The 25176-nt window shown below is 44.4% G+C and overlaps 2 protein-coding genes across 3 annotated transcripts in view; both read left to right on the forward strand.

The window, feature by feature from the left end:
- Positions 1-11759, forward strand: part of TRIP11 (thyroid hormone receptor interactor 11) — a 71796-nt gene extending 60037 nt beyond the window's left edge. For both annotated transcript variants that reach the window (XM_041758441.1, XM_041758442.1), the window contains 4 exons: positions 775-889; positions 1285-1401; positions 2986-3130; positions 8378-11759. In XM_041758441.1, coding sequence (XP_041614375.1) covers positions 775-889; positions 1285-1401; positions 2986-3130; positions 8378-8598 — 598 coding nt within the window. In that variant the 3' untranslated portion in view covers positions 8599-11759. The remainder of the gene's footprint in view (positions 1-774; positions 890-1284; positions 1402-2985; positions 3131-8377) is intronic.
- A 12487-nt stretch (positions 11760-24246) lies between these two features.
- The window catches only part of FBLN5 (fibulin 5), a 68728-nt gene continuing 67798 nt past the window's right edge, over positions 24247-25176 (forward strand). The window contains exon 1 of the mRNA XM_041758514.1: positions 24247-24378. Coding sequence (XP_041614448.1) covers positions 24362-24378 — 17 coding nt within the window. The 5' untranslated portion in view covers positions 24247-24361. The remainder of the gene's footprint in view (positions 24379-25176) is intronic.

The following is a 25176-nucleotide window of genomic DNA, read 5'->3' on the forward strand; positions in this document are numbered from 1 at the left end:
GATTACCTTTATGGTAAAAACAGGTTCTACATGTAGGTGTTCATACGTGATTTTTGAAAAAGCCTTTTCTTGTATGGTGATGAGGTATAGGTCGTTTTTATGAGGAGTCAGTAGAATAACTTCTCTTGGTTTTTAAATGGATTTTTCCCAGCTCAAATTCTTTTTCTTAAAACCATATGGATGAGTTAAAACATCACCATAATATGAAGGACTTAGAAAATAAAAAGTTTTATTCTTAGCATTCTTTTTTAGCTCTCCTTAAATGAACATACCTTGTTTAAATGTATTAGGTCTGAAACCTAGGTATATATGTAACATATAATTAATACTTTAAAGATATAGGTATTATTAACAAATTTTTAATAAAATGTGAGTAGGGAAGTATAAGCATACCTGTGAAGCACAAGAGCTGTCCTCACCATTTGAGGTGAGGAGGGAGACATCAGGAGAATCTTAGGGCAGAACCCAGACAGGCACTGAGTGAGAGTCACCAAGTATCATCTCAGCTGATCGATGTGTTTGGAGAAAGTGAGTGGGTGATAAGTGATGTTTAATTTAAAAGGTATGCATTTTTTGATTATTTGAGTCTCTTTGATGAGACTTGTTAAGAGTTTTTTTTTTTAAGTACTTCAAAATATTTTATTGTTTAGTGTTTTTTTGTTAACTTATTTAAGTCTTATCAAATATGTGTATGTTTAGTGTTTATTGTGTGGATACACTAAATATGAGGATGACTATTGAGCTACCTTGAGCTGTTCCTGCCTTTATTTTCAGAGTCCTAATGAGAAACCTCTTCATTGGACATTTCCACACACCAAAGCATCAGCGCCACGAGGTGTTACGATTAATGGGAAGCATCCTTGGTATCAAGAGGGAGGAAATGGAACAGGTAACTGGATGACAGAACCATTTTGAATACATTTATAACTCCAACAGTGGCATTATATAAAATTGTCTTCTTTTACTCTCTATTATATAACGTTTCCTTTTTCTTAGTAATGTGGAAATAGAACAGTTGACACTACAGTGAAGAGGTGGATATGTTCAATTTGTATAATACTCATTTTGTCACTAATAAGCCATCTTTCCTATTAGAATGTTGAAATTTTGAGACATCTCCACTTGGATTCGAGATAGTACTTGAGATTTGTAGCTTCTCTCAGTAGGAAACATTTACTAGGAATTGGACTTGAAAAGCAGTTTGCTACTATCTGAAATCATGTTAAAATTGTTCTTATTTTTTCTTGTATTGATAATATTTTCCGCTTTAAAATAATCTTTCAGTTGCTTCATGAAGATCAGGGTGGTGTTACCAGGTGGATGACTGGATGGCTTGGGGGAGGATCAAAAAGTGTCCCTAACACACCTCTGAGACCAAATCAACAATCTGTGCTTAATAGCGTAAGAGCCAATTTTATTCTTGCTCTGAATATGAGTGGTGAAATGACTGTGCATCACTTTTATTTGCAAAAATCAGATTTCTTTTTTAGGTTATTTTATTATACAGCCCTTTTATTTTGAAGTTGTGGAAACTGAGATCCAGAGAGATGATTAGCTTAAGGATAATAAGCCAGTTTAAATAATTTTATTGCAGGATGCCTGGGTGGCTCAGTGGTTGAGTGCCTAGACGCCATTGGCTCAAGGCATGATCCCACGTCTGGGGATCGTCTGGGGATCGAGTCCCACATTGGGCTCCCTGCAGGGAGTCTGCTTCTCCCTCTGCCTATGTCTCTGCCTCTCTCTCTCTGTGTCTCTCATGAATAAGTAAATAAAATCTTTAAAATAAATAAATAATTTTATTGCATATATGTTTTACTTTAGCTTCTTATTTATACAGTACTTTTGGTTTTTGAAGTATTAAGTATTTTTATATTTGATCATGCTGCTATAGGCACAGAGACATTTGTCTTACTACTAAATTATGAGATTCTTAAAGACAGAGGCTTTATTTTATTCATGTTTGTATCAGCCTGTCATTGAGCACTTATTTACTGAGCACCTGCTGTGTATCAGACTATTCTCAGCATTGGGGATGCAGCAGCAAACCAGAAGACAAAGTGCCTACCCTCAATAAACTTGTATCTTGGCAAGAGGAGGCAGTTAATAAACGTGAAAACGCAGTGCATGGTAGTCTGAATGAGCATTCACAAATTGAGTAGCTTGGGATGTCTGGGTGGCTCAGTCGGCAGAGCCTATGACTCTTGATCTTGTGAGTTCAAGCTCCATATTGGGTGTAGAGATGACATAAATAAATAAATAAATAAAAACTGAAAAACTAAAAATAAATAAATTGTGTAGCTGTGAATTAGGATGTGGAGTTTATTTCTTTATTTTACTTTGTTTTTTAATAAGACATTGAGGATAGAAGGCATACTCAGAGCTGGTTGAAGATAAAAAATACCCTATTTAAATCGGGTGGCATGAAATTTATTTTAAAGAAAAGGTTTAGGGGTGCCTGGTGGGCTTAGTCAGTGGAGCAGGTGACTCTTGATCTTGAGGTTATGGGTTCATGCCCCATGCTGGGTGTAGAGATTACATAAAAATAAAGGAGAGGTCTACACTGCATTATTTATCTGATATTACTGGTGAGCTTTTGCTCTATTCACTGATTGATTAAATATGGCTAATACTTGTTTTCTATCAATATCGTGTTTCATGTCCATGTAGACTGTTACTAGAGTGATTTAATATGACGCCTTAAGTGCCATCGATGTCAAACCTGAATGTCATTGGGTAGCTAATTATGACTAAGGTTTGTAACAGATGTTGTCATCAAACATTACTGATTGAATTGCTAAAGATTTTAATTGATAAACATAAGCACTAGTGGTTTTAATGGTTCATATAAAGCTTAATTATATAAAGAGGTGATTCAGAAGACATGATTAGTTTTTGACATTTAATTAGGGTAGCGGGTACATTTTCTTAGTTGTAGTGAATGTAATTTAATATCTGCCTAATATAACCCAAGTATTATTTCTTTAGTCTTTTTCAGAACTTTTTGTTAAATTTCTAGAAACAGAATCTCATCCATCTGTTCCACCACCAAAGCTTTCTGTTCATGATATGAAACCTCTGGATTCACCAGGAAGGAGAAAAGTAGTCATAAATGTATCAGAAAGTTTTAAAGGTAAAACCAGATATTTATTTTTTTCTACATTTAAAAAAAAATTGAATATTTAATTTATGATTGTGCTTTGCAGTGATACTAAGTTTTTAGTGTTTTTGAAAATGTACAGCGACCTCTTCCAGAATTCCAGTAAGGCATTAGATTTTGGCTTCATATATTCATGCAGCAATCTGGTATTTAATTAGCTTAGATTAACCTAAACAATATGAAATATTTTTCCTTTGTATGGTGGAATAATTCCCCTCTCTAGATAAGCCAGTTTGAATTAGTCTTGGAAGTGTGGTGAATCAGTAAACCTTTGCTTGGTCACCTGTTTTTCTTTCCTACTAATGGTGCTTATTGCTAAATTAGGGTTAAAAGTGTAGTTTATAGGAGTGCCTGGGTGGCTCAGTGTGGTTAAGCATTTGCCTTTGGCTCAGGTCATGATCCCAGGGTCCTGGGATGGAGCGGATCTCCCTGCCACTCCCCCTGCATGTGCTCACTCCCTTTCTCTCTCAAATAATAAATAAAATATTTCTTTTTATAAAAAAGTATAGTTTATATTCAGATTGTTTCAGTTCCTCTGTTATAAATATTGCTGTGATGAACATCCTTATAAATTTTTGTACACCTCCTTAATGTTTCCCTTAAGATAAATTTCTGAAAGTACAATACCTACATATAAACATTTCTTGAGAATTAAAATATAATGGCAAATTACCCTTCAAAAAAACCCAAAGTGTAGTTTAGAGAAAGAGTTTTCTCCCTGTGCACATCTAAGTGTTACACTCAGTAACCAAACCTTGGTTAGGTCAATAATATTTATAAAAGCAGTTTAGTAAACTGGTTTAGACATCTAAGAATGTTTTGAAGCATTCTTACATGTTAGAAGATGTGCCTGGAAGTAAGTTGTTTGATGGTTCTGCCATCTGTATGCATAGTTTTCTATATACTGGGTTGGAAGGGCCTTATTTATATTCATGTCTCCTATATTGGCATGCAGTAAATTTTCTTGAATTGAAACTGAAATATAATTCATTAGACTATAAACAGATTCTTTATTAGAAAGTCCCCCTTTAAAGCCATCTACAAAGAGCCCACAACAAATATCATTCTCAATGGGGAAACACTGGGAGCCTTTCCTCTAAGATCAGGAACAAGACAGGGATGTCCACTCTCACCACTGCTATTCAACATAGTATTAGAAGTCCTCGCCTCAGCAATTGGGCAACAAAAAGAAATAAAAGGCATTCAAATTGGCAAAGAAGAAGTCAAACGCTCCCTCGTCACAGATAACATGATACTGTACATAAAAAACCCAAAAGACTCCACCCCAAGATTGCTAGAACTCATACAGCAATTCGGCAGTGTGGCAGGATACAAAATCAATGCCCAGAAATTAGTGACATTTCTATACACTAACAATGAGACTGAAGAAAGAGAAATTAAGGAGTCAATCCCATTTACAATTGCACCCAAAAGCAGAAGATACCTAGGAATAAACCTAACCAAAGAGGTAAAGGATCTATACCCTAAAAACTACAGAACACCTCTGAAAGAAATTGAGGAAGACACAAAGAGATGGAAAAATATTCCATGCTCATGGATTGGAAGAATTAATATTGTGAAAATGTCAGTGTTACCCAGGGCAATTTACACATTTATTTAATGCAATCCCTATCAAAATACCATGGACTTTCTTCAGAGAGTTGGAACAAATCATCTTAAGATTTATGTGGAATCAGAAAAGACCCCAAATAGCCAGGGGAATATTGAAGAAGAAAACCAGAGCTGGGGGCATCACAATGCCGGATTTCAGGTTGTACTACAAAGCTGTGGTCATCAAGACAGTGTGGTACTGGCACAAAAACAGACACATAGATCAATGGAACAGAATAGAGAACCCAGAAGTGGACCCTCAACTTTATGGCCAACTAATATTCGACAAAGCAGGAAAGACTATCCACTGGAAAAAAGACAGTCTTTTCAATAAATGGTGCTGGGAAAATTCGACAGCCACGTGCAGAAGAATGAAACTAGACCACTCTCTTACACCAGACACAAAGATAAATTCAAAATGGATGAAAGATCTAAATGTGAGACAAGATTCCATCAAAACCATAGAGGAGAACACAGGCAACACCCTTTTTTGAACTTGGCCACAGTAACTTCTTGCAAGATACATCCATGAAGGCAAAAGAAACAAAAGCAAAAATGAATTATTGGGACTTCATCAAGATAGAAAGCTTCTGTACAGCAAAAGAAACAGTCAACAAAAGTAAAAGACAACCTACAGAATGGGAGAAGATATCTGCAAGTGACCTATCAGATAAAGGGCTAGTATCCAAGATCTATAAAGAACTTATTAAACTCAACACCAGGGATCCCTGGGTGGTGCAGCGGTTTGGCGCCTGCCTTTGGCCCAGGGCGTGATCCTAGAGACCCGGGATCGAGTCCCACGTCGGGCTCCCGGTGCATGGAGCCTGCTTCTCCCTCTGCCTGTGTCTCTGCCTCTCTCTCTCTCTCTCTGTGACTATCACAAATAAATAAAAATAAAAAATAAAAAAAATAAACTCAACACCAAAGAAACAATCCAATCATGAAATGGGCAAAAGACATGAACAGAAATTTCACAGAGGAAGACATAGACATGGCCAACACGCACATGAGAAAATGCTCCGCATCACTGGCCATCAGGGAAACACAAATCAAAACCCCAATGAGATACCACCTCACACCAGTGAGAACGGGGAACATTGACAAGAAACAATAAATGTTGGAGAGGATGTGGAGAAAGGGGAACCCTCTTGCACTGTTGGTGGGAATGTGAACTGGTGCAGCCACTCTGGAAAACTGGAGGTTCCTCAAAGAGTTACAAATAGATCTGCCCTATGACCCAGCAATTGCACTGCTGGGGATTTGCCCCAAATATACAGATGCAGTGAAACGCCAGGACACCTACACCCCGATGCTTATAGCAGCAATGTCCACAATAGCCAAACTGTGGAAGGAGCCTCGCAGTCCATTGAAAGGTGAATGGATCAAGAAGATGTGGTCTATGTATACAATGGAATATTACTCAGCCATTAGAAACAACAAATACGGGATCCCTGGGTGGCGCAGCGGTTTGGCGCCTGCCTTTGGCCCAGGGCGCGATCCTGGAGACCCAGGATCGAATCCCACATCAGGCTCCCGGTGCATGGAGCCTGCTTCTCCCTCTGCCTGTGTCTCTACCTCTCTCTCTCTCTCTCTCTCTCTGTGACTATCATAAATAAATAAAAATTAAAAAAAAAAAAAAAAAGAAACAACAAATACCCACCATTTGCTTCAACGTGGATGGAACTGGGGGTATTATGCTGAGTGAAATAAGTCAATCGGAGAAGGACATACATTATATGGTCTCATTCATTTGGGGAATATAAAAATTAGTGAAAGGGAATAAAGGGAAAGGAGAGAAAATGAAAATATCAGTGAGGGTGACAAAACATGAGAGACACTTAACTCTGGGAAATGAACAAGGGGTAGTGGAAAGGGAGGTGGGCATTGGGGGTGGTTGGGGTAACTGGGTGATGGGCACTGAGAGAGGCACTTGACGGAATGAGCACTGGGAGTTATGCTAAATGTTGGCAAATTGAACTCCAATAAAAAAAAATTTTTTTTAAAGGAAAGTCTCCCTTTTATCTGAAATCTTTGTATTTTAATACAAACTAAAATGTTTGCTAGGACTGTATGTTATTATATGCTCTCAGCTTTATTTCATGTCAGATACTTAAATTTGGATAAAATATTATTTTATATTCTGAAATTCAAAAAATTCTCCTAAAAGTCATTTAGCTGAGTATTTCTGTTCTTAACTTTTATTGAAAGAAATGGTAAAATTTGTTTCGATAAAGATTTGATCACTAAACTTAGTTAAATGTCTTCACTTTTATGTATAGTAAAAACACTTCTTGTCTTGCTACATTAGGTTGTAGCATCTTTAAGTGGCTTCCAAAATTCACTGTGGCAACTTCTCCTGCTCCCTGTCCTCCCTACCCCCTCCATACCTTCCCCTTTTTCCCTCTCCCTCTTCCTTTTCTTGTCCTTTTCACTTATCAAGACATGTGCCCAGTTTACATTGATCAGAGATGAAAGCCAATGATGTTCTGAGCTGGTACAGGGTTTACAGTAAAAAAACAAAACAAAACAAAACAAAAAAACAAGTAACAAGCTTAGTCTTTAATCCTGGATTTGGAAGTGTGACAAGGATCAGTGCTTACTAAAGAGCACCAGAAGCTTTTCCAGAATTTGGAAAGTTGTCATTCACAGGGAAGTAAAGCTTAGGGACCCAGGGTATTCCACCAGAAGTTGATTTGATGAATTTGTGACAATGTTTTCTTTGTTTTAGAGGCTTCTTTTTATTGGAGTTTCCCATTGCTGAGTGATGCTTGTCTCTTAACAGTGAAGTAGTTAGTCTTGAGTAATAAAGCAGAATTCCATCCACCAGGACATTAGGGCATAAACACATCCCTATTTGAACAAAAACTGGTTTTAGTGTACTTTATAGAGAAATAATCTAATGAAGAATTGTTTCAAGCCTTTGAATGCCGAAAAAAGGAGGGACACCTGGGCAGCTCAGGCCTTTGGCTCAGGGTGTCCTGGGATCAAGTCCCGCATCGGGCTCCTGCCTCTCCCTCTGCCTGTGTCTCTGCCTCTCTCTGTGTGTGTCTCTTATGAATAAATAAATAAAATATTTAGAAAATAAATACAAAAGGATTGGGTACTGTAATGCATATATTGTTTTTCTTTGGGTAAATTAATATTAAATCTGGTTGCTATCACTGTGATATTGGTACCAGTTTTTTTTCATGGCCTTCATAATTATTGAGGAACAGGAGTTCTTAAGTCCTTCCATCTTTCAGGTGAATAGCTAGAAAATTTGCATTGTGACATAGAAAACACCTTCTGAAAAGCTGTTATTACAGTAAATGTAGTTCATCAGTTATATAACTGGTATTCAAGTATCAAACAACAATATTAATGTGTTTAATAAAGTATTAGGCGTGCATACCGATATTCCTCCCTCCCCTATTCTTTCTCCATTCCTCTCACTTCCTACCTTGTCTTTTTTTTTACCCTTTATATGTCATAGACCCTGCTTAGCGGATCCAGAACCCAGCAGCATTGGAATTAAATTTACTCAGGATCCAAGTCTAGGAACCTAAAACACATATATAGTGTTAAGTAAATAATATATAGGAGACTGAAAACTTGTATCTTATCATTTAGAAACCACAGAGTCCAGATGTGGAAGGAGAACAGATGTGAATCCATTCTTGGCTCCCCGCTCTGCAGCTGTGCCTCTCATTAACCCAGCTGGACTTGGACCTGGTGGGCCTGGGCATCTTCTTTTGAAGCCCATCTCAGACGTGTTGCCCACATTTACACCTTTGCCGGTGTCACCTGACAACAGTGCTGGAGTTGTGTTGAAAGACCTTTTAAAGCAATAGATGATTCTCAAGCCAGAGACAACATACGTAGCACTTTAAAGAAACCATGAACACTATGTGTATGTACTTTATCACAAAGTGGCCTTTCAGAAAAAGTCATGTATTTGTTTGCAGTTGTACATTCTCTGAACTTAATAAAATATTCTTTTTGCTTTTAGAAATTGCAGGTGTCACAGGATGAAGTGTTTGCTATATTGTATGCTTTTTTTTCCTTCTTTTATTTGACCCAATTTAGGCTGGAATCATTTGATCTTTTATCTTAATTTACAAAAAAATGAGAAAAATATTAGGAAAGATTATATTCAAGTCTTAATTAAAGATTGTATTAAGTCAAGAGATTTACAAAAAGAAGAACAAAATAATAGTGGTATATCTGTATAGTGCAAACAATTGATCTGAAGCATGTATTGATCATCTTTTTTTTTTTTTTTTAAGTCTTCTTGAGAGAACTTTGTGTAGATAGGCCAGCAACAGGGTTGTCCCTGGGAGAGCATAGGTGTCCTGAGGTGGAATGTGTGTGTATTTGGTTCTATGCAATTTTATCACACGTGTAGATTGCCGTGATCACCACAACAGTACAGATACTGAGCAATTTCTCAAGTCGCTGTCGTGCGGTCCTGCTGGATTTTGTAGTCGTGACCTCCTTCCCTACCCGCACCGGCCTAACCTCTGGCAACCGCCAAGTGTGCGCTGTCTCTGTAATTTTGTCATTTCAAGAGTGCTGTGTAAGTGGACTCATGCAGTACGTAACCTTTGAGGTTGGCTTTTTCTCACCCAGCATAATTCTTGAGACCCATCCAAGTTGTTATGTGTATTGGTAATTCGTTCCTTTTTAATGTCGAGTACACAACAGTGGAGATATGATTTAGTTTTAAGCGCTAAGGTATCTTTTTACAGGTATCTCAAAACTGTTCACACACGCGCACACACCTTTATATAAGCATTATGTCGTACAGCTGCACTTACGTACCTACAATCAGCAATATCACTAAACAGGTACGATACCTCCTGCCTCTAGTCCGAGGTGTGATAGAAGAGGCACAGCCACCCCCCCTTCTCATCCTCATGGTTACTGAGGGTAGTGTCAACAACACCAGCATCAGGTGTTTGAAACTGAGGAGGAAGGGCATAGTTCTTTAATTTTTTATAAAATTGTCATAAAAAATCTTGACCTGGAACTTAATTATATCAAGATGTTCATGTTTGTATTAGTTGTGTTGGAGTTGTACATTTACAGACATTTCTTGCAAATTTTGTAAATTTCAGTATGCCTTTAAAATAGAAACATCCATATAACAAGGAAAGGTGAAAATAATAGTAATCCAAATGTGTAAATAGGCCTAGACCTGGCCAGGGCTCAGTTTGATTGTTTGTAAATTTTGCTATGATTAACTGCCTACTGTATTTAGATCAGAAGATCAGAAGTCTTCCTGTGTGGATAGGTAAAGCTTGTTTTTCTGAAATGCTTAATAGCTGAGATGTTGCTGCCTCAGAACATCACCTGTGTCCCGAGCTAATGTATTTATATCGCTCTTCTTTGTTAAGTACACTTTAAAGGAAGTTGTACTGGTTCTATATTAGAACTGTCAAACTGCCTCATGTCCATTTTGCCCATTATTATTTCTCTATGAAATTATTACCCTTTAGGTTCTATACGATCCTTCCAGAGATGCTTTCACTGGCCATCTGAAATTATTTGCTGCTTGCCATTAAAGTTTCATGTCAGTGCGGAGCATCTGAAATAAAAGTTTCTAAGTTAAAAAAAAAAAAAAAAGATACATGATTCTTCATTTTGAAGAAAGAGAACATGCAAAAAAAGTTTTGTCTCAATTTGAAAAGAAGATGCATGGTACATGTTTAGGTAGCATATCATCATATTGTAAAGGCCTTTTATGACCTTTTGAGTATTCTCACCCTCCCGCCCCCCCATAGTTTCATGTAAGTTTGAAAGCTGTTATGGGTGGATTGCATATCTAAACATGACAGCATGGCCTTCCATGGCTGCTGTTTAAGTATGTGATCTTGTCTTCAAGCTGTAGTATCCAGTGTTTCATTGTATCATGCTTGAAACTATAGCTCAGTGGTATGCATACTAAGTGTTTGTTGATCTAAACCAGACGTAACTCATCTACTTCTGAAACCAAGTTGTGTCAGAGATGAGCCATCTGCTCAAGGAATCTTGGTAACCATACAATGATGAAGCATATAATTGTGATGTTAGCAATAGGACATGGTGAACAGTATTTTTACTACAATATTTTAACTACAGTCCTTTTACTGTTTACTTCTCTCTAAACTTACTAGAATCTGTGGTTGATTTTTGCTTCAGCTGCCAGTTTTTCATAACATTCCTAATGGTTTTCAACTGCTATAATATAGTAGAAAAGCCATCCAGCCATTGAGTTTGAGTTTAATATAATCTTGTATCATGGGTGGTGAGTTTTAGTTCCTGCCATTATTGATTTTTAAAAGAAAGTAGAAAACCAAAATAACAAAAACATAGGGGAAAAGGAATGACTTTCCTAAAGCCAGCCAATTAAAATATTAACCATCCTCTGCAAATAAAGCTGCCTGTTTATTTTAACCTTTTAATGGTTAATTGAAAAGGGGAAAAAGACTCAAAATACTTATCCAGCCAGTAGATGGAAAACAACTCCGTCTTCAGGGATAGGGGAGTGATGTGAATTAGCAGGGAAGTGCCATTATGCGTCAGACTTAAAGAATTTAATCTGTTTTTTCAAGCCAATGAAGTTTTTCATATATCAAAGCATTTAAAACATCTTCCATCCACAAAAATTTCCTTTAACTTTGTAAATATCCAGTAAGTATAACTGATACTTATTTTATATATTCCTATGGAAAAGGTAATGGTATTTTAATGTTCTGACATTTGTGATTGCTAGTCTTTACTTTTTAACTTATTAAGGTTTCTCTAATTAAACTTGATAAGTTATCTTGGTTTTTAGGGAAATATCTAAATGTGGGAAATTTACAACCCAGCCTTACTATTGGGTTATGTTTTATAGAGCTAAAGTCAATGCATTTCTGAATTCCTCAGGAGCACTGCAAGGCAAAAAAAAAAAAAAAAAAAATACTCCAAATAAAAATGATATATGTAAGTTGGCAATGTCTTTAACCACAATAAAAAAAATTTTTTTTAGCAAACAGCTGCTGACTTTTTCTTTAGAGGGGGGAGAAATGACTTACACATGTTGTTTATAGCAGCAGTTGATGAACTACGGAAGCTAATGTCTTCAAGTGTTCACCGGATGTTGCTGTTAGGATACTATGTGATGTGAGCCTTGGAAATGTTAAATATGAACAATTTAATAGATGCTGAAGATTTAGTATAAAAAGAGGATCTGAGAGGTATTTAGCCAGCCTTTTAATTTTCATCCAGAGGTAATAGGCATCATTGGGCTCTTGGTTTTTCAGCAAGATAATTGGTTTATGTCTTCCCTTTTTTCTGAGATGTGGAACTTGAATATTTTTAACCGTTCATGTGATGGTAATATTGGAAGGAGCATGGTTTTTAAAGTTGAGAGATGGAGTACTGATTCTGGTCGACCTTTTCTCTGTGACCTTTAACAAAATTGCCTTGACTGTGGGACTGATTTCTCTCATCGTCCAACACCCACATAGTAAATGATCAAATGACATATATTCATTCGCAATATTAAATGAATACATGTACAACTTGTGGAAATGCTTTATAAAGCCTGTGGTTCTACACAGAATTTAGAAGTTGTGATTATTACTGCCAAAAAGGTGGGTAAGTGTCAGGAGTGGGGGTGTTACTGAAGCTGAGAGTTGTTCCGAGAAGGCAGGAAGAGATCAGAAGTGTGAAGTGCTTGGCGCCCTGGCAAGGGAAGTTTGAAGAAGAATCCGTTGGATTTAGGGCCCAGAAAGTTGTTGGCGCTGAGTTTGAGCCTTGTTCATTCTGCCAAAGCCGTGTTGTCCAGTGGTCAGTCGGTGCTGAGCAGTGAAGTTGTTTGTAGGCCGCTCTTTTGAGGCTCTTCTGAGAAGTCAGACCACGAGAGACAAAGGATATGAGGAGTGGCCGGGGGAGGGAAGGCCTACCGGGTTGGGAGCCGTTGGGAGCCGTAGCATGTGCGAGTGGCCCTGGAAGGGCCCAGCACAGACCAGGCCACGGGGCGGGGCCGGGGCTGGGGGCTGTGGGGAGGGTCCTCGAGGAGGGGGAATTGGCAAGGAAGGCCGCCCTCATGGAGACCAGAGGGAGGGAAGAGAGGGCAGGCCAAGCGGGTGGGGCTGAAAATGAGGGAGTGGGGAGGCTCTGAGACCAGAGAGATTGGGGGGGAGGGGAGACTGAGAAGCAGCAGGAGGTGCCTGGTGGGGGGGCAGTGGGAGCAGGAAGGCCTGAGCAGGACTAGTGCTTAGAGAAGGAAGCAAGCTGGCAGGTTGTGTCAGATAAAGAATGAGCAGCTCTTGCCCTCACCCAGCTCTCAAGGGATCTAGAATGTTGGGAACCTGAACCTTGTTTCCTGTCCTTGGGACTTAGGTCATGTGAACATAGGGCACGTCTGAGAGGTTTATAGTGTGGCTTTGCCATAATTAATGCATCTAGTGAATCAATCATCCACGATAATTAAAACAGTATTTGTTTTGGAGATAAAGAAAAATTCAAGAATGAAAATAAAAACTGAAGACAAATATTTGAACCCCTAGTTGGGTTTCTGCCTCGGTTATTCTTGGGCATCGGCCTTTCAGGCCTCCCGGGGTTAAGAAGTGGGTACTGGGCTGTGTCACGGTACCAGCACTGACCATTTGCATCAGGGGCCGTGTTCACAGGGCACCCTCCCCGGCTCCTGGGCTCCTCCACCCCTGGGAATTAAGTTCAGGTTGAAAATACTGTGTGTTGTGCCCAAGATTGTGTAACCGAGAAACCACCAAGGAGCCAACACCGATGCAAGCACACGAGGGTACAAGCTCGAGCTTGGGTCCAAGTATACCCAACACAGCAGAGCAGGGACTTGGACCCCGAGGTTGAGAGGCGTAGCAGTTTTATAGGGGCCGGTGGCCAATGGGATTGTAACACACACAGGAAGTTGCACAGTCGTGTCGGTCCACACGCAGGTGGCCAATTGAATTATAATTTATAGTGACCGTTTGAACTAGCCTATCACTGGTCAGAATTGGTGTGCAGGTTTGGTGGGCAAAAGGCGGGGTTTACATTCTTTGGCAGTTAAGGGTTCCGCCTTCCTGTATGAGCAGGTTTCCGGTAAGGGTGTGCTCAGCGGCTTGACTAGGGTGGGGGAGCGCCTTAAGCAATAAGCAGGTCATGTGGGGGGTCTTAGGGGAGGTGGCGGGTGTAGCACAGAATGGAGTTAGTCCTGTTCTGCCTGTCCAGGGATAGGGGATTTTTGTTAAATTCCTTGGGTCCCACACTGTGGACTTGATGTAGCCGTTGGTAAAGTTGTTTCCTAGATATGGTTGGCCTGTAACACGTGGGCAACATCACTGTCTTCTGGAATATGTGGCACTTAAGGGCGCCTGCTGCCCCCATCCGTGGAGCATTCGACTCGATATCGGGGCTGTGAGTTTGAGCCCCACGTGGAGTGTAGACATGACTTTCAAAATAAAACCTTTAAAAATAGATATAAAATACAATCAACGGCAATGGGATGTTGTAGGGGACAGTATTGGGAAACACCTCTGGCAGGAACCGACCTCAAGACCTTCTTCTGACCCTTGGGCAAAGGCAAACACTTCCCCAGGATGAGGTCTGTCCCAACGAGGGAAGGGAAACGTGACTTCCTTTACAGAAAAGACTTGGAAAACCAGGTGGTAAATACTTGCTTCAGGGCCCTGAGCAGCTTCTCCCAACGAGGTGTATTTAAAGAATCAGGAGACATCTGGGAGTCAACACGTTAATCCCTTTCTAAAGGGGATTTTGCAGGCTGTCTCCCTGAATAAGGGGCTGACGGTGATGGGAGTTACACGTTCTGGACTAAGGCGGTGATTTTTTTTTGTTCTGAAAACTTACATGGAATGTGTCTTTCGAAAAATTTTTGGCATCCTTGCTCAGCCATCTCCCTAAAGCCTCATGCGCAGCACGTGCGGCCCTGCTGCGGGAGGACGCGGCCGCCATGGGCTGGGCCCTCACCGCCGATGCTGGGAAATGCCGATTCTCCACCGAGCGGCCACTTGCCAAATTAAGACTTTTGTTTTTTATAAGCCTTTTCACTCCCCACCCCTGCCCCCACTTCGGACATTAGGTTTCCTTGGTGAAAAATAATTTTCTGCTGTCCTTTAATTTGTGTGCGGGTGTATCAAATATTTCAGACATTTAAGAATAGGATATCTAGAGACATCTGGCTAAAGCAGTGGGATGAGGTCAGCCAATTCCTCCCTGCAAAAAAAAAAAAGAAAAGAAAAAGAAACTAAAATGGTCAAAACCAACCATTCTGGGGCCCTGGTAACTGACCAGAGGAAGGCGAACAACTGAAAATTGTTGATTTTGAAGATTGTCTAGAACCTCAGGTAAGAGCCGTTGGGGCCGTAGCCTTCCTGCCTGGGGGTCTCCAAACCTCCCAGGTGTCCTAGCTCCAAGCCCACCGCGAAAACCAGCAGAAGCCAAGCCTGCAAACCCGCAGCTCTGCCATGGGGGCGGGTGTGTGTGTGTGTGTGTGTGTGTGTGTGTGTGTGTGTGTGTGTGTAGGCCATGCACACAGTGTGACTTCGGCAGTTAAAACGTGGCACAAACTCTGCTCTGCTGGTCCTGAGATCACAATCTCCGCCAGGGCGAGGCGCCCAGCCGTGGAAGTCCAGCGGGAAGACTGGAACAGAGAGAGCTGAGGGGCACCGGCCTCAGAGCGCTCTCATCCAGGCCAGTCCCGGGGCCCTCGGCCCTCGGCCGCCCACGGAAGCCACTCGGGAGCAGCCTCCTAGAGGCCAGAGTACAGGACAAAAATAAGAATATCAAAACAGCTGAGACTCCAGCAGCTGCGCTCTCCCAGGGGAGAGACAAATTTCCTCGGAGTAAACCGGATCAGGCTTAAAAAAATCAGAAAAATACATCGGAACGCCATGGTTGCTATGATATAATCCAAATTGTCCAGATTTCAATAAAAAATTGTGAGCAATGCAAAGAAGAAAGTATAACCCAGACTCAGGAAAAAAGCCGTCAGAAGAAACTGTGTGGGCCCAGATGTGGGATCTGGGTCCACAGAAACTTCCAAGCAGGGATGGCCAGGACAGGATTTCAAGTGTCTTCAAGGACACAGAATAAACACATGCATACTTGTCAGCCAGCTTCACCACCGCTTAGTGTTGTGTCCTATTTTCTAAGGAATTAAGCTTTTCTTTTTTTTCTTTTTAGGATTTTATTTATTCATGAGAGACACAGAGACAGAGGCAGAGACACAGGCAGAGGGAGAAGCAGGCTCCATGCAGGGAGCCTCATGTGGGGCTTGATCCCAGGACCCCGGGGTCATGCCCTGAGCTGAAGGCAGACGCTCTACCGCTGAGCCACCTGGGAACCCCAGGAATTAAGCTTTTTATTAGAGAATGTTTTGAACTTGGACATGAAAGAAGAGAAGGCGGCATAAGGAGCCCACGTACTCATGGCAGCGTCCACTGTTGCCAGCTCTGGGCTGTCAAGTGTCGCTTCCTCTCGCACCACCTTCAATCCCCGTTCCTTATTTTGAGAGCCTTTTCACACAGCACAGCATGCCCTCAAACCATAATAAGTCAAGAGTCAATATTGTTGCTTTTGGGGGGGACAACAGAGATCAAATAACTTCTGCTGTCTCCCTTTGCTGAGTCCTCCAGGCCTGTCTGAAAAGTTGACACCCTGTCTGGATGCAGAGGGAGGCCTGCGAGGCCTGTCCCACGTTCGGCATTAAAAGTCCTCTCTTTGGTGCAGTATGATGACATACATGATAGTCGTGTTGATCTTTAATTTTATTTTGGCAGAATTAAAAGTTGACATAATATCGTTCCCTCTAATTTTTGAGGGTGTTGATTTTACTGGTCTGGTACATTGAGGAATTTGGGAACTGCCGATCTTACATGGCTCATAAAGAGGAAATGAGATAATGTGAACGTCATGCCATTATACAGTTCTATTAAGTCTGCCCCTACCCTCAATCCACATTAACTGTCAGAAAAGAAAGAGACAAAAATGAAATAGAGATGACAAATTAGAAGAATGCCAATAACTATTCTCTTGCGTGTGACTATGGGGCCCATGGCAGAGGGTCTATTATGGCTGAGATCCCATATTTTACATGTGGTTAGATGTTAAAAACAGGACCAGTTAAAATAATCCATAAGAAAAGACCAGGTGTTTTCACAATTCACTGGATTTCCTGAGAATTCCAAGCATGTGCAGAAAATTCGAATATCTTTGAACAAGTTGGTTTAAGCACAGCTAGAGATCAGGGAAGAGCCCTGAAAATCTGGGTTTCAATTTCTGTTCTGCCTCTAATCCTATGATCTTAGGTAAATGAGCCTCTCCAGGCTTTCATTTTCCACATTTGTAAAATTAAGGGGTTACAGTAAATGATTTATGAGTTTCAGGGCTCGGCCCCCTCCTCCAGGCAACATCCTTCTTAACCATCCTCAAGCCTTGGGGGAACTTCTTTGTACCTCCCTTGGCCAATGCAAGCTGACTTGCACCATAGGGATATGGTGTATGGGGAGATGTTCCGGACCTTTACTGGGGACATACCGTGCGTTGGCACCTTCTAGGGACTTTATGGACACTGTCTTCATCACAGCAGCATGTTGTTGTTTTCACCCCTATTCTATAGCTGAGAACCTGTGGCTCAGCAAGGTTAGAGACTCACCTAGGGTCCCGTGCTTGTCGGGGTTCTCCAGAGGGCAGAACCCATGTTTTTAAAGCTCACTAGATGCTTTGACATCAGCATGACGTGCCGGATGGCGTTAAGATGTCTAAATACATAAAACTATTAAAATGTACGTGTTTTAAAATTTTTCACAAGATGAAAAACCAAAAGACCAACTGAGAAAACCTTGTAGCATGAAGGACAACAGAGCTGGAAATGGGTAAAGGAAGTAGAGACACAGCTGGGGCTCCTTGAGGTATCTGTAGTTGTCTCCCCGTGTCCACTCTCTGCTTTTACAGGCAGAGGAACCAGGTTCTGAGCTAAGTCGGTTCGTGAACTCTCAGGACACAGGCTATGTCTCCCAGCATCCCTTGCAACGGGGTGCTGCCCTTGCCTTCTGTCCTGCTTCCTGAGGTGGGTGTGGTGGTGACATGCCACCTCGGACCTAGGAGGAGGTCAGCATTCTAAAGACTGCGAACAGTGAGGTGATGGAGCTTCAATCTCTGGTACCTCAGAGGGAGGCGGCTGCCAGAGTAGCCCTAGACCACCATCCCGCAGACTATCATGTCAGGATACGTGTCACTTTGTCATCAAACATGACTGCTGAGGTTTCCTCTTAGGAAAAAAAAATATCAACGCAAAACACCACCAGCCACAACCCCAAACTAAAAACTGCCACCAGGATGGAGTCATTTTGACTTCTCAGTTCACAGAGAGGGAACTAATCACCTGGACATGGTGGCTGATAAGTCAGAAGAGGAGATGGATGTTTGGGATTGAACAGGAGCTGGGAGGACCTGGGGGTGGTGAGAGGCCTTTTTTCAAGGATCATCAGCATCATGCTGACTATTGATGGGACCATATGTCCCATAACAGTTCTGGGACAAGTGACTCTTCCTAGGATGGTTGTAGACAGAGTCAACAGGCTGGATCCAACTTTGGGGGACCCTTCTGTTAGTGGGAGGAGAAAGAAAGAGGGCTGGAGACAACACGGTCACAGTCCTACTGGGAAAGCCAGGATGACTTAGATAAAAGAGAAGAGAAAGGGAGTCATTAATGGTCAACTTCTTCAGAGGGACGAAGGAACAGTTGGGAATGGAGAAGTCACTGCACTTGGCCCAGGAGAGCCCTGAGAAACTCAGGAAGTGTCATGTTGGGTGGCTGGTGGGGCGTGGCCAGATGTCAGCTGGCTAAGCTGGGGGGCGGGAGGAGCTGCAGAGGCATCAGGACCACACAGGTGTCCCCCTCTTCAGGTAGTGAAGACCTGTGCAGTCGAGCCATCCTTATGTGGATGTTGGCAGTGATTTTAGTTTTCTGATGGTTAGGGGCTAACTTGGGGTAATATAGGTGAAAGGTTTTATTAATGCTAAGAAAAGAGAAAGGAAGGTGATGATGGGAGGCCCCATACAGTTCTGGAGTGTTGGGGGTGGTGACAAGGAAGGAACCAGCCATGTGACCAGCAAGTCAGAGAAAGCAGACCTTGGGAACTGGGAAGCATGAGGACCCTAGAGCCAAATAGGCTTGGTTTGGGCTGGAATTGGTTTGGGTTCATCATCTGCATGGCCCTGATCTCTTTGGGGGTCATCTTCATCTGCCGACTAGAGGGTTGCCCATTTTAGAGTCATTGTGGGCATCAAAGGGGAGGGTTTGTGTGGACTCTAGCACGATAGAGACATCCAATGACAACCTCTTCCCTGTTTTGCTTTTGCTTTCAGAAAGGCATTGTGATGTAATTGTTTGGGGGCAGTAAAAGCATTAAGCAATTTAATATTAAGAGTCAGAATATAGGGATCCCTGGGTGGCGCAGCGGTTTGGCGCCTGCCTTTGGCCCAGGGCGCGATCCTGGAAACCCGGGATCGAGTCCCACATCAGGCTCCCGGTGCATGGAGCCTGCTTCTCCCTCTGTCTGTGTCTCTGCCTCTCTCTCTCTCTCTCTGTGACTATCATAAATAAATAAAAAAAAATTAAAAAAAAAAAAAAAAAAAAGAGTCAGAATATAGGGCAGCCCGGGTGGCTTAGCAGTTTAGCGCCACCTTCAGCCCAGGACCTGATCCTGGGGTCCCGGGATCAAGTCCCACATCAGGCTTCCTGCATAGAGCCCGCTTCTCCCTCTGCCTGTGTCTCTGCCTCTCTCTTTCTCTCTCTCTCTCTCATGAATAAATAAAATCTTTAAAAAAAAATTCAGAATATATCATTGAGTCACCTTTGTGAATTCACCTTTGTGAATTTCCCAATTGGAATATTGTCTTTTTTTTTAAGATTTTTAAAAATTTATTCATGAGATACAGAGAGAGAGAGAGAGAGAGAGAGAGAGAGAGAGAGGCAGAGACACAGGCAGAGGGAGAAGCAGGCTCCACGCAGGGAGTCGGATGTGGGACTGGATCCCAGGTGTCCAGGATCAGGCCCTGGGTGGAAGGCAGCGCTAAACCGCTGGGCCACCCAGGCTGCCCGGAATATTGTCTTTTTTAAAAAACCAATACCCCATCTGTGTTCTAGCCCATGGCCCCTGAGGATCTTGAGCATCAGTGGAGGCAGGAGGGTCCCAGTGAGCAGGGGAGACCCTCCTGTACGTCCCCACATGGACATTCTGTGAAGCTGTGTGGTGGCTGTGACCATGTGTGACCATGACGAGGGCAGGAGAGCAGCTGTTGGGACTTCAGTGTGGCTTCAGTGTTTTCTCAACAGGGAAAAACATGTAGGGAGGCCATGGTCCCTAGAGGCCGCCAGGGTTCGGTGCTTAGCAAACCTCATTCCCCATTTTACAACAGAGCCACTAAGTAGGGATGTGCTGTGATAACCCATGTGCTGACGGGCCTGGGCCGCCTGGCAAAGCCTCTCACCAGGTCTCGGCGGATAGGCTGTGTAGACGGAGCAGGAGAAGCTGCAAGCACCCAAGTCAGCAGCAGCCCCCACAGTGCTGGAGAAAGAGAAGCAGATCCGGGCCAATGTATGCAGCACGGCACTGGGGCACAGTCATGGTGGATGTTTTACTGAGAGCTCTCATCAGGTCAAAGAAGTCATGGTCAGCAGGTGCGTAGTTGGCAAAACTGGGGGTGGGGCTGAGACTCGGCATAGTAGAACTCACGCTGTGAAGGATCTTGAGCAACGGACAAAGATTCAACGTGCACACCCTTGTTCTCTGTTTTTTTTTTTTTTTCTTTAAGATAAAAAAAAAAAAGTCACAGAGAGAGAGGCAGAGACACATGCAGAGAGAGAAGCAGGCTCTCTGCAAGGAGCCCGATGTGGGACTCAATCCCAGGACCCCAGGGTCACACCATGGGCCAAAGGCAGATGTTCAACCACTGAGCTACCCAGGTGCCCCCATCTGTTATTTTGGAGGGGATTGTATAGGGTAAGGATTTGGACACAGTGAACTATCATGAGGATCACCAACTTTTATTCTATTCCCACATCAACCCTGAGAGATAAATATTATCTCTCTTTTGCAGATGGGGAAGCCGAGATGCAAGTTAAGTGATTCACCCAAGGTCACCCTAGCAGGTAGGTGGTGAAACCAAGACAAAGACCAGGTCTTTCATCGCAACCCTAACTCTCTCCCCTCTTTCAACCTTGGAGTATTTATTTATTTATTTATTTATTGGAGTTTTATTTTATTCTATTTTATTTTTCAATTTTTATTTATTTATTTGTTTGTTTTTAATTTAAATTCAGTTTGCCAACATATAACCCCCGTTGCTCATCCCATCAAGTGCCCCCCTCAGTGCCCATCACCCAGTCATCCCATCCCCCCACCTACCTCCCCTTCCACTACCCCTTGTTCGTTTCCCAGAGTTAGGAGTCTCTCATGCTCTGTCTCCCTTTCTGATACTTCCCACTCATTTTTTCTCCTTTCCCCTCTATTCCCTTTCACTATTATTTATATTCCCCAAATGAATGAGAACATACAATGTTTGTCCTTCTCCGATTGACTTACTTCACTCAGCATAATACCCTCCAGTTCCTCCACGTTGAAGCAAATGGTGGGTATTTGTCATTTCTAATGGCTGAGTAATATTCCATTGTATACATAAACCACATCTTCTTGATCCATTCATCTGTCGATGGACACCGAGGCTCCTTCCACAGTTTGGCTATTGTGGACATTGCTGCTAGAAACATCGGGGTGCAGGTGTCCTGGCGTTTCACTGCACCTGTATCTTTGGGGTAAATCCCCAGCAGTGCAATTGCTGGGTCGTAGGGCAGGTCTATTTTTAAGTCTTTGAGGAACCTCCATACTGTTTTCCAGAGTGGCTGCACCAGTTTGCATTCCTAATCTTGGAGTCTTAAAATGGAAACAATGTCTGGCCCAAGATGGGTCCCTGGACAGTTTTGCTTTCAAGATCCCCAATTTGCTCAATTTGTAGAAAACAGGCATATTAATTTTCTACCCCTTTTTTTCCCTCAAGACAGTTGATACCATAAGCGAGGTCCATGGGTTAAGTCATTTAAAACTCTTTACTTCCCAAATAGCACCACATAAATAGAGTATATGTTTAATTTTATTATTATTATTATTTTTTAGACAGAATGAAAAAAGTGGTGGAAGGGCTGAGAGAGAGGAAAGCGAGAATCCCAAAGAGACTCCATACCCAGCATGAAGCTTGATGTGGGGCTGGATCTCACAACCCTGAGAGATCATGACCTGCACCGATGTCAAGATTGTCGCCGAATGACTGAGCCACTCAGGTGCTCCCCTCCCCAATATATGTTTAAACTGTAATAACCTCATATTTTGAATAGGTAATACATGCTCATGGTATGAGATTCAAATTTTACCAAAAGATGAACAGTAAAGAGCAAATTTTCCTTTCAGTTCTTTTCCCCAGCTGCCTCCCCCATTTCCTTCCTAGGACACAACACTAAGCTTCTCATGTATCCTGCAAGAGATGCCTTTTCTTTACATACACAGGTAAGAACTTGTGTACATATTTTTTTTTCTCAAATGTTGTCATGCTCCACACAGTTGTACAACTTGCTTTTAGACTTAATATACTATATTGAGTTATGTGAAATTACTGACATCCTACCATTTTTGACTCTGCTGGAAATCTTTCAGTATCAAGCACACAAGGAACTGGTTCCGTCCTTTAAAAAAATAATGAAGTGTGACATAGTCCCCTGTGTAACCAGTCCCCAGAGTAATAACTCAAATGTTATCAGCATCCAGAAGTGCCCCACAGTCATGACCGTGTTCAGAATTCTATATAAAAGCAGTCATCCAGTATGTTCTCTGATGTGCCCAGCTTTTTTTGTTGGTTGCATAATAGTCCGGGTTTGGAAGTCCCGTGTGTTATTTAACCCTATTGGTCCCAGCTGATGGATGTTAAGGCTGTTTATAAGCTTTCACAATTGGGATCAGTGAACATCCCTATCAGTAGAATATATATATATATATTTTTAAGATTTTATTCATGAGGAACAGAGAGAGGCAGACACAGGCAGAGGGAGAAGCAGGCTCCTTGCAGGACAGGTTACCAGGATCCCAGGATCACCCCGTGAGCTGAAGGCAGACACTCCACCGCAGAGCCACCCAGGTGCCGTCCCTAAGCTCCCACAATCTCCTGAGGCCGAGATCCTAATTCCTGCTGCACACAGTGTCCGGAGGAGAAAGGGCCTCCTCATCAGGGCCTTTCCAGGGTAGGCCCTGCTGAGGGGAGGGAGGGGAGACGCAGGTGAAGAAGGGGGAGTTAGGACTAGTGCCAATTCCACAATCCATTGTCTTTTCTGCAAGTGTCTTTGCTAAGACTTCATCTCAGGAAAAGGGTTCAATGCTTAAAAGCAGAAAGAAAGGTAGAAAAAGAAAGAGTTTGAAGCGGCCGATACAATGGATGTAAAACGCTGAACACAATGCTTTTTTGGGTTCTTATCCATCGTTCTGCTTTCCCCGACTGTCCTTTTTTTGTCTTTTCCAATCACCATTTCCCTCGTTAAAATCACTTTCAGGCCAAGGAACAGTTTTCTTTTAAAGTTCTAAAATTTATTTTATCCTTTAAAAAAATCTCATTCAGATCCAGTTTGCCGACGTAGTAGCACCCAGTGCTCATCCCTTTTTTAAAATTTTAATCACAGTTTTTTTTCAAGCTTTCTTGAGGTATACGGGGCGGCCGCGTCCGCGTGAGGTGCTCGGCGTGTGGGTTCGGCGCTGGCCCGTCTAGTCCACGTGGGAACGTGCCCCGCCAGGGTCGCGCGCGTGCCCGGGGTGCGCACTGCACAAGGGGTGGCTCGAGGCGGCGCAGCCCGATCCCAGCCCCCCGCCCCGCCCCGCCCCGCCCCCGCCGCCCCCCAGCCCCCGCCCCAGCCCCCGCCGCGCGGTTCTGGCCCCGCCGCCCCGCGAGGTTCGGTCCGGCCCGGTCGCGCGCGTCCTGAGGTCGGCGGCCCCGCTCGCGGAGGGCGGCCCCAGCCCAGCCCAGCCCCGGCCCAGCCCCGGCCCCGGCCCAGCCCCGCCCCGCCCCCACCCCCGTGCCCGCCAGTCGCCGCCCTGGGGTGCGGGCGCGGGGGCCGGGCCGGGAGCTGGCGGCGCCCCGGGGCTGTCGTGAGGAGCCTCGCCAGGGTGAGCGCTGTAACCCGGCCCGGCCGCGCGGACCGACGCCGCCTGCGCATTGTTCAGCTCAGTCCGAGGGTGGGGTGCGCGCCCCTGCGGCGCCGGCTGCAGTCGGTCTAGCGCCGGCCCGGGGGGCTGAGCGACGCCAGGTGCTCCCCAGCGCTCCGCCGGCCCAGCTCGCGGGCTCCCCGCCCCGCCACGGCCCGCGCCCCGGACGGCAGCCCCGAGCCCGGGACGGAGCCACAGCGCAGGGCCGCGGCTGCAGCCCCCGCCCCCGCCCCCGCCCCCGCCCGGCCCCGCGGCGCCCCCGCCCGGCCCGCGCTCCGGCTCCGGCCCCCGCTCCGGCCCCCGCTGCGGCCCCCGCTCGGCCCCCGCTCCCGCTCCGGCTCCCGCCCGGCTCCGCGCCGTGGACATGCCAGGACTCAGGAGGTAGGTGCCGTCCGCCCCCGGCCCGGAAGCCTCACGGGGCGCCCCCGTCGGAGCCTCCCCAAGGGGCCCGGCCGCGCGCTCCAGGCCCGCCCGCCCGCCCGCGCCCAGGGCGCCCGGGGTCTCCCGGGGTCTCCCGGGGTCTCCCGGGGCGGGGGCGGGGCCCAGCCACCGGGCGCCCCAGGTCGGTCTGCTCCGGCCCCTGCGGGCCTCACAAAGGGCATATGCGACCCACAAGTTTCAGGCCAACGACACGTGGGGACGCGGACGGAGCCTGTAAGCTCGCGACTCGCTCTTTACGGAACCGGCGGTCGAGCCGGGAGCCCCCAAACCCCGAAGGGCTCCATCTAGGCGGTGTCGCGCGGCTTCCGTCCAGCAAACGCCCCGACATGTAGCTGCTTTAGGCAGACGAGCTGTGGGGCGGCCCTGTGCCGGCAGGCGCGGCTCGCCCCGCACCCCTGCACCCCTGCACCCCGGCGCCCCTGCACCCCTGCACCCCGGCGCCCCTGCACCCCTGCACCCCGGCACCCCGGCACCCTAGGCTGCTGCTCGAAATGGGCGGGCCTGCCGGTCCTTGAAAGTCCCAGGGGCCCGGCGACGAGCATCAGAGCCTCCCCTGGACTTTCTAGGATGCCTTCACCTTTGAGGTCTCTGGAGTTCTGCAGACAAGGTATCTGTTCGGGAGAGGGGGAGAGCAGCAAGGCGGCAGTTACTTCATTTTCAAAAGAGCCATCCTCATGGACCCCATGGCCCCTGCCAAGGCCAGGCCTCAGGCTGGAGCGCTCAGAGCAGACCTGTCAG

This window comes from Vulpes lagopus, chromosome 6 (genome assembly GCF_018345385.1).
Source record: "Vulpes lagopus strain Blue_001 chromosome 6, ASM1834538v1, whole genome shotgun sequence".
Lineage (NCBI taxonomy): Eukaryota > Metazoa > Chordata > Mammalia > Carnivora > Canidae > Vulpes > Vulpes lagopus.